Genomic DNA, 14,114 nt, shown 5'->3' with positions numbered 1-14,114 from the left:
AGCTGTCTGAGATGTTGAGCAGTTTTAACAAAACCCCTGTGGAATTACATCATAAAATGCTGCAGAAGAATAATATTATTTGCAGAGGAAAGCATGTCTCAAAGTCGCTTGCCATGAATTAATAGTCGGGTTCAGGCCGCATTTCTACTAGAACACATCAAATTTGACTAGTTTATTTAAAATCTTGAGGTACAGACAGTCGCCTAAATAGAGCCACAGCCATGGCCACCCCTGAGAGCAAGAACCAAATGAAGAACAGAACCACCTTCGATGTTGTAGTCTTTCGCAGTTTTGTCGTCTGCAAGCTGCTTTCCAGCATAGATGAGCCTGTAATAGAAATACCAACACATACATAATGAGTCTAATAGCTTAATTCAGGAAAGCAAATGATACCAGGAAGAAGATTGACAGACACTAATAATATGTTTGCTACCTTTGCTGCACAGGTGGGATTCCCTCTTTCTCCTCAACCCTTTCCTTGATCCTGTCAATGGTATCAGTTGGCTCGATGTCTATTTCAATTTCTTTACCAGTGAGGGTCTTGACCTTGATCATTGTTCCTCCCCTGAGTCTTAAGACAAGGTGAAGTGTTGATTCTTTCTGGATATTGTAATCTGCCAGTGTCCTGCCATCTTCCAACTGCTTGCCTGCGAATATCAACCTTTGCTGGTCTGGAGGTATGCCTTCTTTGTCCTGTAACAATAAGTTAGACATGGATGATTGGAGTGCCATAATTCGAACTCAACTCTGTGAATTCAATCTACAAAGTATCTTACAATAGCAGATTTCATGAAAAGCTATTTCAGTTATGAGTTAATTCGCTCGATTCACATAACTAAAAACATTTCTTGAAACCCTAGCTTTGTCAACACCGTCATAAATCATCAGTGAAGATAAACATAAAGAGTGAGGGCGGGGGAAGATGCTTAAACTGCTTAATTCGAAGGCAACAGCACAACACAATCATCAAAGCTCGTAGAGAAAATCCAGACGATCGAATCTCCTACGAAAAAAAAAAGAAAAAGTGAATTATGGACCTGAATCTTGGCCTTGACATTGTCGATGGTGTCGCTGCTCTCAACCTCGAGCGTGATTGTTTTCCCGGTTAGGGTTTTGACGAAGATCTGCATCTCAATCTCGCCTCGCTCGACGCTAATCTGAATACTCCGGCCGATCCCTACCTGGATTCAAAAGCCAATAGCCACAGCCAGCAACCACGAACAACTTCAACAACCAATCGAGGCTTCTTGAGCCCCAAATCCGTGCTCGGTCTCGGGAGTGTACACGATTTGGGATTCGTTGGCATCCAAAATCTTCAAATAATTTGACCGACAGTGTTTTAAGCGTTGCTGGGTTTCCAATGCGGGAGAGATCCTGGACTCCAACTCCACATGCACAAGCACTCTCAGAGATCCATCATGTGGTGTTCGGATCCAGGAGCTTCCTGGAAATATTAACATTTTCTTCGAATATTATTACTATTCTTCTTCACAATAGCTGTTGGGCTACATCAATCATTGGGCCCATAGACGATCGGCCCAGGCCCAAATTAGGGCGGTTAATTAATTGTATCTTCTCCGCTTATCCCTCTGCAAATAGATAGTGAGGCTGAAAATTGAAATGAACTCGCTAGCGTTCGCCGTACGGACGTCCAATCCCGCGCCTGGATTAGGGCTCCCAATTCCCGCCGAGAAGAAGCATCAGATACTTGGGTCTTGCCGAGCTCCGAAATTCAATGGCGAAAGCAACAAGAGTACTCCGGCTGCCCTAAACAGAAGAGAAGCACTCGGTGTCGGCGTCGGCGTTAGCCTTCTCCAGCTTCTCAATCCGCGAATGGATTCCACCGCTGCGGCTGTGAGTGACGCTAATTCTACCTGTGAGTACACCGTAGCTCCGTCGGGCCTCGCCTACTGCGATAAAGTTGTCGGCGCTGGACCTGAAGCTGTTAAAGGGCAGCTAATTAAGGTAAACAATGATGCACTCGATTAATTCAGTGTTTATCCTTTCACTTCGTGCAGTTAATTAAATCAGTGAATTGAGGATGGAAGTTATGAGAAAAAAAGTGAAAAATTAGATTCCGAGTGAAATACAGGCGCATTACGTGGGGAGACTGGAAGATGGAAAGGTGTTCGACAGCAGCTACAATAGGGGACAGCCTCTGACCTTCCGAGTGGGCGTTGGCGAGGTATTTAACAATTTATGCATCAGTTGAATCATCTGTGCAGTGTTTGGGTGTTATACTCGAGGACGAACTGATCTGCTCGCAGGTGATCAAAGGATGGGATGAGGGAATTATCGGTGGAGAAGGAGTTCCAGCCATGCTCACCGGTAATGAACACATGAAACTTCCTGCTTCTAAAACCAAACGAAGATCGAATTCAATGCTAATCCAACATACACATGACGGATGATTAATGAATCATTAACTTGCAGGAGGAAAGCGGAAGCTAAGAATACCTCCTCAGCTTGGATATGGCATGAGAGGTGCTGGCTGTCGTGGAGGATCCTGCATAATTCCCCCCGATTCAGTTCTCCTCTTCGACGTCGAGTTCGTCGGAAAGGCCGCCGGCGGCTGAACCTGAACGAATCATTATCCACCACTCATATTGCTTTTCCTCTGTAGTCTGTATGACTGTATCCGCCCTGTCAATCCACCCTCGTGTTGCGCACGCGCGACGTATGGTCTAACTCGGACCGGGCTGGGCCGTCCGAATCCTTTTGGGCAAATTTATAAGGCCCAATTTAAATAAGCCCAATATAATCACAACCCAGTAGACTGAACTCGAAATGACTAAACTCTCCCCCCATACCATCCATTAACAAACTTTCTTTCTTTTTTTCGGGGGGGGGGGGGGGGGGGGGTTTGCGGGGATTGCGGCGGTTTGTTGCACAAAAAGTTTGAGAAATCACGAGCAGCCGCCACGTAGATAATCAAATTACATCTCCTCCTGCATTTAATGCCAGCGTGCCGTACAGCTATACGGTGTCGTCTCGCCGCGGTGCACGGATTCAATCCTCTGCTTCGCATGTGATGTGAGTTGGAACTTTACTTTTTTCGATCATAACTACAGCGATATTTGGGGGAAGTTTCTAGAAAGTTTACATTAAAAACCAGACCGACCCACCTAAACTCAATTGGGCCTATCTATACGGCCCATTAGATTAAACCCAATACACTTAACAAGAAAAGACAACTCTCACCATTTATTATAGTCCATACTTATTACCCCTCTTACCAAATTTCCCACTCTTTTTCCATCATTTTTAAACTCCTTTTGGGGGCAAATTTGGAAATAGTCCATCGTATTATTGCAAAACGCGGCGGCTGTTACACGAAAAAGTTGTAGAAATCACGACTCACGAGTAGCCACATAAAGTAATCAGACTATAACCGCTTGCATTAAATGCAGGCGTGCCAGTACAGCTATGCGGCTTCGCATCGCCTCATCGCATATTCCCATCCTCTGTTTCGCACGCGGTTTCCCTTCCGCTACACCCCCAATCACATCCCGCCACGTGGCCTTGACGGCGAACCTACCGATTCATGCTCCGCCGTCGTCCGGCGAACTATACGGCCGATTGAAATTGCATATATATTATTTATTTCATTTCAGTATTGAGAATTACAATCTCTTCCGAATCCCAAAATTGATGAACACTTTGTAGAAACAAAAAATAAATAAAATTGATTAATCGATCATACATTTAAGCAATCTACGGCTGATTCTTCTCTTCGTCCTTCTTCTTCTTTGCTTTCAGATTTTTCGCCGTCGATTCTGATCGGAAAATCCGTCGGCGTTGCGAGAAAAGTCGGCTTCACTTCGCCGGCCATAATAACGAGAACTTTGTCTTCAAAAGCCGGTGGAGCCTCGCCGCCGGAGTTCCCCTCCGATTTCTCCAAGTCTTCTTCCCTGCCGCCGTAACGCCGCCGATAGGAGCAGGCTAGGAGGAGGAGCGCGAGTGCGATTATCGCTAGCGTCCCCGCCATCCCGCCGAACAGGTAGGGGATCGGAGAGTGCCATGGAGAGCATTCCACGGCGGTCGGCGGTGGTGAAAACGTGGTCGCTGTCGTAGGGACGGTGGTAGATTCGCCCATCGTCATTTTCACGGTGGTTTGTGGCGGAAATGTAGAACAAGTGTACCCCGAGTTTTATAGACGGAGCGGGCCGGGCCGGGCCCTGATCCGTTGAGGTACAGGTACAATGCTATACGCCACGCGTCCTATTATTAAATTTGCACTGATTTATTTGTATTCTTTTAGAATCTTGGCATTCAATTGAGAATACAATTTTTTTAAAGATGTTTATGAACTTTAATAATTTTTTTTATTAAAATATAATTATTTTTATTTTAATTGTAAATATAAATGTAACATTGCGTTACTGCTAATGTCCCTGCTAAGAATGTGTTTCTTTTGATAAGTTTGAAAAAAAAAGTTTGGTATGAAAATAATATTTGATGGAATTCGAAAAATGCAGAGTTCAAATAGTAAAATTTTGGGAAACTCGACTAAAGAAACATTAGTCTTTACAATTATTTGATTTCTTAAAAAAAATATTTAAATTCAACAGTAAAAAGCATATTTTAATGAAGAGAATATAAATAAATACGTATATATACAAACACTGTGAAATAATGCATAGTAATATAAATTAATTTTTATTCTATAGAATATTCAATAATATAATATGTTAGTTACAATGAATCAATGCTAATTTTATTTTAAAATTTTACTATATTTTTATTGTGGAACAATAATTAAGAAGGCCCTTTAGTATGTTTCCGGTGTGTTTGAGAATTGAGCTTGACGTTTTAAAGAATTTTTATTTAAAATAATTATTTGATATAATTAAATTTTGTCACAAGAATTGAAATATATGAGGTCACGAAATTGAGCTATGAATTGCTTACGACATATAATATACCTCCAAAGAATCCATAATAATGTTTTGTTACATATTCCTTTAGTATATTATTCCCCATAAATTAAAGAAAATTCCTCAACCAAAGTCGCATTTTGGATTCCATCGCACGTTTTTTTTCCAAAAATAAAAAATAAAAAATAAAAAATAGTATAGAATCGCCTACTTAACAAAGTTACATTTACAATAATAATAAATTAATTATTATAATCATATAAAACAATTTTTCAAATTTAAAAATATTACTGGAAGTTCCATAATAAAATTGAAACTAGTATACCACACAAATGATTAGTGGGTAAAGAATACGTGACAACCCATTATTTCCCCTCACAATAATCCACTTATCTAAACTTTATCATTAATTGAAAGTAAAATTTCAAACAATATAATTTGGGTAATGCTGCAATTTCATTAAATTACTTGGTTATTATTATTATTATTATTATTATTATTATTTGTTAAATATGGATTTTATGGGCCATGCTAATTTAATTATGGCCCAATTATGCTAAGCCAAGGCCCAATTATAATATTCCCATGGGCTGCCTTGAATATATTATATTATGGGCGTGTAACCAGCTCAAATTACGTTGATACTTACTACTCCTTCATTCAACTACAATTTATGGTAAATATTATCTCACAAAATATACCATATTAAAATATTTACTCCCTCCGTGTCCACCGGAATTAAATCATTTGATTAGAGAGATGGTATTTAAGATAATACTAGTTAATAATAATGAGTTATAATATTATTATATTACTCCCTCCGTCCACTTACAATGTTTACATATTTCTATTTTGGGACATCCAATTACAAAGTTAATATTTCATTGAATACCCTATTTTTTTCCATAAATACCCTTACTTTACACCACATCATTATTTTTACACAAAAAAAATAAGAGCAAAAATATCATTACACTACTTTTAACTACTTACTATAATCCAAAAGTAAATGTAAACGGACGGAGGGAGTATTATTTTTATGTAATTAATAATAGTTTATAATTTTAAAATAAATTTAATATATATAATTAAAAATTAAAATATATGTTTAAATATTTAAAAATTATATAGCACTTACAAAAATATATGAATATGGATATCATTTTGTAGAAAATAATTTTCTATAATAAAAAGTAAATAAAAAAATATATATATTTTTATTTATAATTAATATAAATCGATTTTATAAAAAATGTGTGCAGTTTTAAATATTGATAAAATTATTTATTTATTTTTATGAGAGATATAGAAATAGAGGGGTTTTGAGTAAGTCTACGCATATTTATGATGATGTAATGTTATGATGTTAATTAAATTGATTTATATATTTTAAATAGTATATTAAATTAAAATTCAAAACAACAACTAATTTTAAACCAAAATCATATAAATTAAAAAAGAAAAAACAAAAATCAATGGTCTGGTGTGAATTTGTGAATGTTTTGAAAATATGTCAATTAGTATAGGAGGAAAAGAATATTAATAATAATATTTTAAATATATAAAATTTTATATTATAACAAATATATATATATATATTTAATTTGATAAATTTTTTCTTAAGAAATTTTAGAATAAGAGTAAAACCTAAAAGCACCCTGGATAATTTACCGTACACAGTGCTCCCCTTGTCTTGTGTTACTCCGCCAAAATCCTTCCTGCCGCAAAAATGTCGACGACGACCACCGTCGCACAGTCTCCTCCTCCGCGGCTCTCCTCGATGCTCTATCTCTTCAGTGCCCTAGCGGGGATGGCACTGCTAATGGCAATCCTGCTCCTCCTCTTAGCCTGCTTCTATCGCCGGCGCCGGCGCTCCGGCGGCCCCATCGAAGACTCGGAGAAAGGGGAAAACTCTGGCGGCGTGGCTCCCCCAGTTGCTGAATCCAGAGTCCTCGTTGTTATGGCCGGTCAACTCAACCCCACGTTTCTCGCAACGCCCGCCGATTTCGATGCCGCCGCAAGCAAAGAAGACGAAGACGAAGACGAAGAAACAGCCGAAAAGATCTTACAAGTGTGATCGATTATTTTATTTCAAGTCTCTCGATTGAAGTAATTGGACTGTGTGATCTTCGTATCGATGATCGATCACTTTGTGATTGTATATTCTATGATGAAATGGCAATAGCATTTCCAGTTTCAATGATACAGTAGGTATATGTATATCCATCCGTATCTTCAACCTGACGACGGCAGCGGCGTTTCGCCGCCGCGTCACTGAATTTCGTATCCCACCTGTCATTTAGGGCACGTGTCTGGATGCGGAAATGGAAAACCGCATCATGATCAGTATATAATTTATAATTTATAAAATTATTATATACAAAAGAAACTAATCAACTTACGGCCCAAAGTACGATTGGGCCGTGAGGTCGGCCCAAATATGCAAAAATCGCGTTTAGTCCAAATAGCGCTTTATTTTGAAAGAAGGTAGTAGCGTTATTGAGTGAGTGGGTGCAAATCGGGCCACATGTTAACGCTACGGGTCGTTGCAGGAGGTCGCCACGTGTTAGCATCCCTACATAATTGAATTGAACGCTCTCCGTTGCGTGTGTGCTCTCAAGAACTGAAGAAAAAAAAATCTCACGAGCGTTCTGGTTTTAGGTATTGGTATTTCTTGATCGATACCCGGCGATCGTGGAAGGAAGATGTCTCGCGTGATCCTCCGTTTGAAGCCCTCGCTCTCTCAATTCTAGTAATTTGTCTACTTCCGTTTCTGTTCTCGCTTTCTTTTGTATTGCACTCGATGGGGTTTTGGAATGCGATGTTGTTTCCTGTCGGTTGGTTGGTTTTGTTTGCGAAGATGTTTTGAGTAATGTGGAAAATAAATGCTTGGTGATTGTTCTAATGTGTACTCTGATTGAAATGTTTGTGACTAGGAGGTTTGTGGAATGTTTGTTATGGAAATTGGTTTGGGTATCTTTGGACAAGCTATCTTGTAGTAATGGGAATTGGTTGATGGTTTAGTTGCAATGGAGGAACCAGCAGGAATTGTAGGTTGCATCCTTAAAAATGTAAATCTTTGAGTTTTGCTAAGTTTTCTGTATGAAGTGCTGAAATAGTGAATGTGTGTCATAGAATAATTGTATTCATTTTGGCCTCTTTCCAGTTAGGATTGTTGATAAGCCTTCTGAATTTTCACATTGCTTCGAAACTTTGTTTTGACTATTGCCTTGTTCTAATATCGTTTCTTATATTTCAGCACTACAAGATATTTCAGCAGTACAGCCCTCCCGGGAAGCGGGCCTACTTTGTCAGTTGATTCTACTGGACCTGTCAGCGCTAAAGATTCTGTTAGAACTGATAGAGTTGAGGAAGCAGAAACTGTACAAGCCCAACCTCTTTCAACAGAGAAGGTGCTCAACTTGAACTGGTTACAATGACATATCTTTTATGTTACTCCAGTCCAAGCAACTATTTATGTTTGATTTTGTATGTAGTTGCTTGTTCTTGGCGGAAATGGGTTTGTTGGTTCTCATATATGCAAAGAAGCTTTGAATCGTGGTTACTCTGTTGCCAGCCTCAGCAGGTAATATTTTCTGAAATTAAGTCACATTCCTTGGTATGGTACGCATGGTTCTGTATATGCTCATAGATGGTTGTTTGGTGTCCTCCATTTGTTTCTGTTAAAATTCTATACTAATGACCCATAATGATTACACCATCTTTGTTACTGAATATGCCCCTCCGTGTCCTTAATGAATTTGTATTTGGGAGCAGGAGCTATAGCTGCATATATATTTGTCCAGACTTCTATAACTGTTGATAACTAGACCACCTAGAACCTTCTTATTCTTGGATGTGAACCCCAAAAAAGTAAAAATCTATCCTTCAGAACAATATTTCTTGGAAGCATCGTTTATATTGTGTTAATAGTCATCTTAGGAAGCTTAAGCACCAAGCTTCTGTGCATCATAGCTCTAATCAACCTTCGGTTGCATAATGCTCAAGTATTATTTTATGCATGCTCTCTGCAGATCTGGTAGATCTTCTGTAAAAGAATCTTGGGCTGACAAAGTGACGTGGCATCAAGGTTTCCTGGTTGCTCTGCAGAATTCATTTTTTGTTTTCAGATAATGGAAAATATTTGGTCATTTGAGTTATTTATATATATATATATATATTTTTCCTTGCTTGAAGGTAACCTTTTTACGCATGTGTGGAAGGATGCGCTCGAGGGAGTAACCTCAGTTGTGCGTACTATTTCGCCTTGAATTCTGTTGTGGTATGCGTGTGGAACTAAATGGAGAGATGACATTAGATTTATCTGTTTTCTCAACTGATGGAGTGTTGAGTTAATTCTTACTTAAAATTCTATCATTTGATCATATAGGTGCTCCAGAGCACTTGGGTTGCATGTGTTCCTCCTTGTTAGTTCACTTTTCTTGAAATGGAAAGAAGTGGATTTTTAGAATAGTGCAAAATAATAGAAGATGCAATTTAATTAATTAGCTATTTCATGTTGGTGATTTTGCAGTGTTACTTGGAATTGAATAAGATAATTGAAGCTGTGTTGGTGATTTTGTTTATTATGTTCATAAGGAATTAGTGTTTTTGTGTGTATAAATTCAATATGAAAACACTACTATCTACCAACTAAGCTATAAGCCTTCACAGAAACTTCTTTGAGAAAGTATCCAGTCATTTTGGCCGTGAAAGAAAAAACTTTCATGCTTGCAAACTAAGCCTCATCGACATGCTGTTACCAATTTATTTATTTATTTTTTTTGCTGACTTATTTTTTATTTCTTGAATGTGAATTTTATGGCAGATTTCTTGTGTTGGTGGGTTTGGTTCCAACTCTGAAATGTACAAAATCAATGGAACTGCAAATATTAATGCTGTTAGAGCTGCTTCAGAAGCAGGTACAATAGTTGAGAGAAGATATATGTACACATATATATATATATGTATGCCCATGCTGGTAGCTTCTCTTAATTTCAATTTTTTGGAAATGGAGTTATTATACTTTGTTTATTATTTGGGAGCAATGTTGAAGATGTCAAAAGTGAGTTGAGCATGGAATTGTTTAATTGTCACACTTGGCTTCTGTGTTTGGAAACAGTTCCATATCCGCACCCAAATCACATAGTTGGAACTGGTTTAGAATGAGGTCTGGGCTGGATTTTCTTGCACAGCTTGTTCTTTTGAGATTTTCAATATCTAGCCAGGGATTTTTTTGCTATTTGTTTCTTTTGAACTTATATTAACTTTCATCTCATCTTTATTAGGAGTCGTCTATGAACTAGATTATTTTCTCTCCTGTTCTTTTCAGTAGAAATGACATTACATGCTAAATCTTCTGTTTACATCTTATACATAGTAAACTACACCGTCCGCATCGTAACCTCTCTCTTCTAATCTGTAGGAGTCAAGAGGTTTGTTTACATATCTGCTGCTGACTTCGGCGTTGTAAATTATTTGCTTAAAGGATATTATGAGGGAAAGGTATTACCACAACTCCCTACTTTTCTTTATCAGATATTATGGTTTCATAAGTTCTAAGCATATGCTTAGTGGCTATCAAGAAAGGATCTTTAAATTTTAACGATTCCATTTCTGGTGTTAATTTAATTAGAAAAAATGCTTTGTTGTTCAAATATTAAATTATTGCTATTGAGACCATCTATTCCTGTAAAAATGTTCTGTTCTTGCATACAAAATACTTCTAAGCCGAATGAATACATAGAGCTGTGTTTTCATTTTGATGGATAGAGTACATAGTGTCACCACTATAGGGAAATCTTGTATTCTTCAAACAGCAAGACTCGATGGAGAGGAAGAAGTTTCTGTAGTTGTGCAGTATCTCTTACTATGCTGTTTAAGTTGAAACAAAAAGCTTCAACGGCCCTCATCTAATTTCATATTATATCATGTGGTACAGAGAGCCGCTGAGACAGAGTTACTCACAAGATACCCATATGGAGGTAACATATTAAAATCGAGCTGCCAGGGGAACATTATGTCATCATATGTATCCAAGTCACCTTCTCCTTGATGCAAAAATTCAATCTTGTTTTTCAGGAGTGATTCTGAGGCCTGGATTTATATACGGAACTCGCCAGGTTGCAGGCATGGCAGTACCACTTCATCTAATCGGGGCTCCACTGGAGATGGTGAGAGATCGCTCCACTCTTTTCCGGTTTTGGCATTTATCTGTTTATATAATATATAGTCTATTCTTCCAGACATCTGAGACACCTTCATATGAATATCGTCAATGCAGGGCCTCCAGCATTTGAAGGCACTGGTGAAAATTCCCATGGTCGGACCGCTTCTCACCCCTCCTGTGAATGTCAGTGCAGTTGCTAAGGTCGCCGTAAGAGCGGCCACTGATCCCGTCTTCCCGCCAGGCATTGTCGACGTATACGGCATTTTACGGTATAGCCAGCAGAAGCAATTAAATTGAATACACATTTCCACACATAAGAGTATTGGGCGAGTGATCATTTGTGGGGTGTGATTTCTGTCGAGGCTGCCTGAATAATTTGATGAACTAAGATTGACTTATTCCTTGGTACAATCTTTTGTGTTTTCAGTGATATATGATGAAATGAATAAAACACATTTTATTCGTGGCTTTGGTACATCAATCAATTGAACTGCAATTTCAGTCTTGTCCGTTTCTATTCCGGCACTATTTTAGTTGCTATGATTTAGATAATTTTTTGGTTTATTTTATTTTATTTTTGAATTGTTGTTATTAGCAGTAAAAACCGAATACAAAGTAAAAATACTTAACTTTGTTATTAATATGCATGTGTGTGCGAATGTTAATATTTGCCATATTTATTATTGTATTGGCAAGAAATATATATATATGTATCTATAAGACATTAAATATTTATTACAATCACATTTTTACTATTTCCAAATAAAAAATAAACAAATACAAAATCCTAACCACATATCACTCTATAAACAATTAACCAAACTCTAATAAGATATAACAACTTGATGAAGTTTAATTTACAAATACAAGAAGTAATAAAAGAAAGGGATAAAAAACTCGATGAGATCGATAGTTTAAACTCGTTCAAAAGACTGGTGAGAAGATCAGGTACGCATTGATTGAGAGCCGCCGTTGCCGTTGCCATTTCAACCCAACTTTCCAATAGCCGAGGTTCATAAGTTAGAACCCTCGCCGCCGCCACCATTGTTGTCACTATTGCCACCACCACCATTGCCGGAGCCATCATTTGGGTTTTGATCCACTGGAAAGAAGCTCCAATGCGATCCCCCTAACAGCGCGGCAATATCATCATCCTCTCTAAATAAATTCTCATCAATAAAAGATCCTGAGAAATGATAAAACGGGCTAGAATCATTGCCCATGTTTTGATTTCCCAGGAATAATTCTTGATGAGGCTGAGTTGAGGATGTAGGTTGTGGAAAGATATTATAGTGGCTCGAAGATGACGATGGCCCTGCCATCGGATCATCATAGGTTGTTGGAACGACACGGTTTGTCGGAGGAGTTGAAATGGTTTGTGGCGGTTCTTGGACGGCAGCAGCGGCGCCGCCGCTAGTGCTGGCGGCATTCCTCATCTCCTCCTCCCTCCGGTGGGCTTGGGCTTGAATTGTCTCGAACCAGGCGGTCCACTCTATGATCTCTCTTGGGCCGAGGCTCTCGATAGGTACCTGTTCCCACCAACCTTTTACGCGAGTTGGATCGATTTCATCGAGTTCTTTATCCCTTGCTTTTATTTCTTCTTTCATCTCTAAAACCTCATCCAACTGTTGATTTTGTTGTTGGATCTGGTTCCCGAGATAATTCTCGATGTACTGAGTTATGCGATCAAGGGGTTGGTTAGCATTTCTATATCTCCTCAATAGGATATCCATATTCGGGCTGAAAAACGAATATGGAAGTCCTGTTGGGGAGAAGATTATTATTCCCATATTAGCCCCACATAGGGTGCTGAGCTCGCTTGCCTTTTTGTAAAGGCTTAGGCGACGCTTTGAGAATGAAGCGTACATGTCTCTTTGATTTTCGATCGGTTGGATTGGAATTCTTTGACGCCCTCTTGTTTGTCTAGCTGCCATTTTATATTAAAAAATAAATTTGGTGAAAAATATGAATAAAGAAGGACTGTCGTAAGATAAGTTTAAAAATTATAAAATTTGATAGATATAATATAACCTTAGTGAATATATATTTATAGTTATACAAAGTAGATTAACAATTAATGTGATTTTATGCATTATGTTCATACAAAAATACGCAGTATTTGCAATCACAATAAAATTAGATAAATTTTAAGTGATTAATCAGTAACAAAAATTAATTTAGTGTGGCAATTAACAAAATACAGCATATGGTAACAAAATTTTAATAATTTAGATGACTATTTAAGTAATTTAGGCAAAATTTGATTGATCATAAGCGTATAATATAAGTTGAAATATAAAAATCTAAAATCTCATTATTTTACAACAACTTTGAGATTTAATTAGGGTGTGTTTGTTTGGGAGATTGGATTTTAAATCCACTGTTCATCTTATTTTTTTTCCAAAAAAAGGTCAAATCAAATACTTATTTTTTATTTTTTATGTTAAATTTAAACTTAATTTTACATTCAAAACATCACATTAACACCTATTTATATCGCATCGTACAACTATTCAAATTCAAAATTTTTACTATTCAAGTATCAACTCAAAATCCAAATCCCCAAACAAACACTGGGAAGCACAGATAATTATAGCATAACAAAGAACAATATATGAACAAATTATATATCATATGCATGATATGTGAAATAACTCACCAATTTTCGAGCCATTCGACATGGTTGCTATTGCATGACAACGTAGCCGAGAATTTATCATCGGCATTCCTTGTTTGAAGTATAAAATGGAAGCACTAAACATAAACATAATGTATTGTAGTGTTAACGGATGTATGAATGATTAAAACATCAACCTTTATATAGGCGGTGTCGATTTATTTTACGTGTAAGTAATTAATGAAAATTTTCTTTAGTAACAATAATAATCGTAGTTTTAAGCGTAAGTAAATAATGACATACCTTTTTAGCAAATATAATAATCGTGATTTTAGTGAGATTTTAGATTTAAGATTTTATCCGTACATCCTTAATCTTATGTCATTTTTTCTTTTTGAAAAAAAAATTATACATTTTAAATTTCAAAGGATAAATTATTTTTTTAGTCTCG

The 14,114-nt window shown here is 37.3% G+C and overlaps 6 protein-coding genes across 6 annotated transcripts; 3 read left to right on the top strand and 3 right to left on the bottom strand.

Annotated features, from left to right (window-relative positions):
* Positions 1-57: 57 nt before the first annotated feature.
* LOC127265390 (ubiquitin-NEDD8-like protein RUB1) lies at positions 58-1,327 on the bottom strand. Its single transcript, XM_051295165.1, has 3 exons — positions 1,038-1,327; positions 434-693; positions 58-327 (listed from the first exon to the last, which is right to left on the bottom strand). The coding sequence occupies exons 1-3, from the start codon at positions 1,128-1,130 to the stop codon at positions 204-206; spliced, it is 477 nt and encodes a 158-aa protein (XP_051151122.1). The 5' UTR covers positions 1,131-1,327; the 3' UTR covers positions 58-203.
* Positions 1,328-1,584: 257 nt separating this feature from the next.
* Positions 1,585-2,676, top strand: LOC127265389 (peptidyl-prolyl cis-trans isomerase FKBP13, chloroplastic). The gene is made up of 4 exons (XM_051295164.1): positions 1,585-1,965; positions 2,093-2,185; positions 2,268-2,328; positions 2,434-2,676. The coding sequence occupies exons 1-4, from the start codon at positions 1,621-1,623 to the stop codon at positions 2,574-2,576; spliced, it is 642 nt and encodes a 213-aa protein (XP_051151121.1). The 5' UTR covers positions 1,585-1,620; the 3' UTR covers positions 2,577-2,676.
* Positions 2,677-3,049: 373 nt separating this feature from the next.
* On the bottom strand, positions 3,050-4,110 carry LOC127265391 (protein GLUTAMINE DUMPER 5-like). Its single transcript, XM_051295166.1, has 2 exons — positions 3,704-4,110; positions 3,050-3,567 (listed from the first exon to the last, which is right to left on the bottom strand). Exons 1-2 carry the CDS (start codon positions 4,100-4,102, stop codon positions 3,535-3,537), a joined length of 432 nt encoding a protein of 143 aa, XP_051151123.1. The 5' UTR covers positions 4,103-4,110; the 3' UTR covers positions 3,050-3,534.
* A 2,363-nt stretch (positions 4,111-6,473) lies between these two features.
* On the top strand, positions 6,474-7,051 carry LOC127265714 (protein GLUTAMINE DUMPER 5-like). The gene has a single exon (XM_051295671.1). It carries the CDS (start codon positions 6,607-6,609, stop codon positions 6,952-6,954), a length of 348 nt encoding a protein of 115 aa, XP_051151628.1. The 5' UTR covers positions 6,474-6,606; the 3' UTR covers positions 6,955-7,051.
* A 419-nt stretch (positions 7,052-7,470) lies between these two features.
* LOC127265733 (uncharacterized protein At1g32220, chloroplastic) lies at positions 7,471-11,508 on the top strand. The gene is made up of 10 exons (XM_051295695.1): positions 7,471-7,629; positions 8,137-8,290; positions 8,375-8,463; positions 8,912-8,967; positions 9,075-9,127; positions 9,706-9,799; positions 10,303-10,382; positions 10,819-10,861; positions 10,959-11,050; positions 11,161-11,508. The coding sequence occupies exons 1-10, from the start codon at positions 7,583-7,585 to the stop codon at positions 11,341-11,343; spliced, it is 891 nt and encodes a 296-aa protein (XP_051151652.1). The 5' UTR covers positions 7,471-7,582; the 3' UTR covers positions 11,344-11,508.
* Positions 11,509-12,059: 551 nt separating this feature from the next.
* LOC127265420 (agamous-like MADS-box protein AGL61) lies at positions 12,060-12,914 on the bottom strand. The gene has a single exon (XM_051295198.1). It carries the CDS (start codon positions 12,912-12,914, stop codon positions 12,060-12,062), a length of 855 nt encoding a protein of 284 aa, XP_051151155.1.
* Positions 12,915-14,114: the final 1,200 nt, after the last annotated feature.

The sequence above is a fragment of the Andrographis paniculata genome, unplaced genomic scaffold (assembly GCF_009805555.1).
Source record: "Andrographis paniculata isolate CXL003 unplaced genomic scaffold, ASM980555v1 Contig73END, whole genome shotgun sequence".
Classification (NCBI taxonomy): Eukaryota; Viridiplantae; Streptophyta; class Magnoliopsida; order Lamiales; family Acanthaceae; genus Andrographis; species Andrographis paniculata.
Note: the sequence above shows the minus strand (reverse complement) of the source record. Positions and strands in the feature narration are given on the sequence as shown.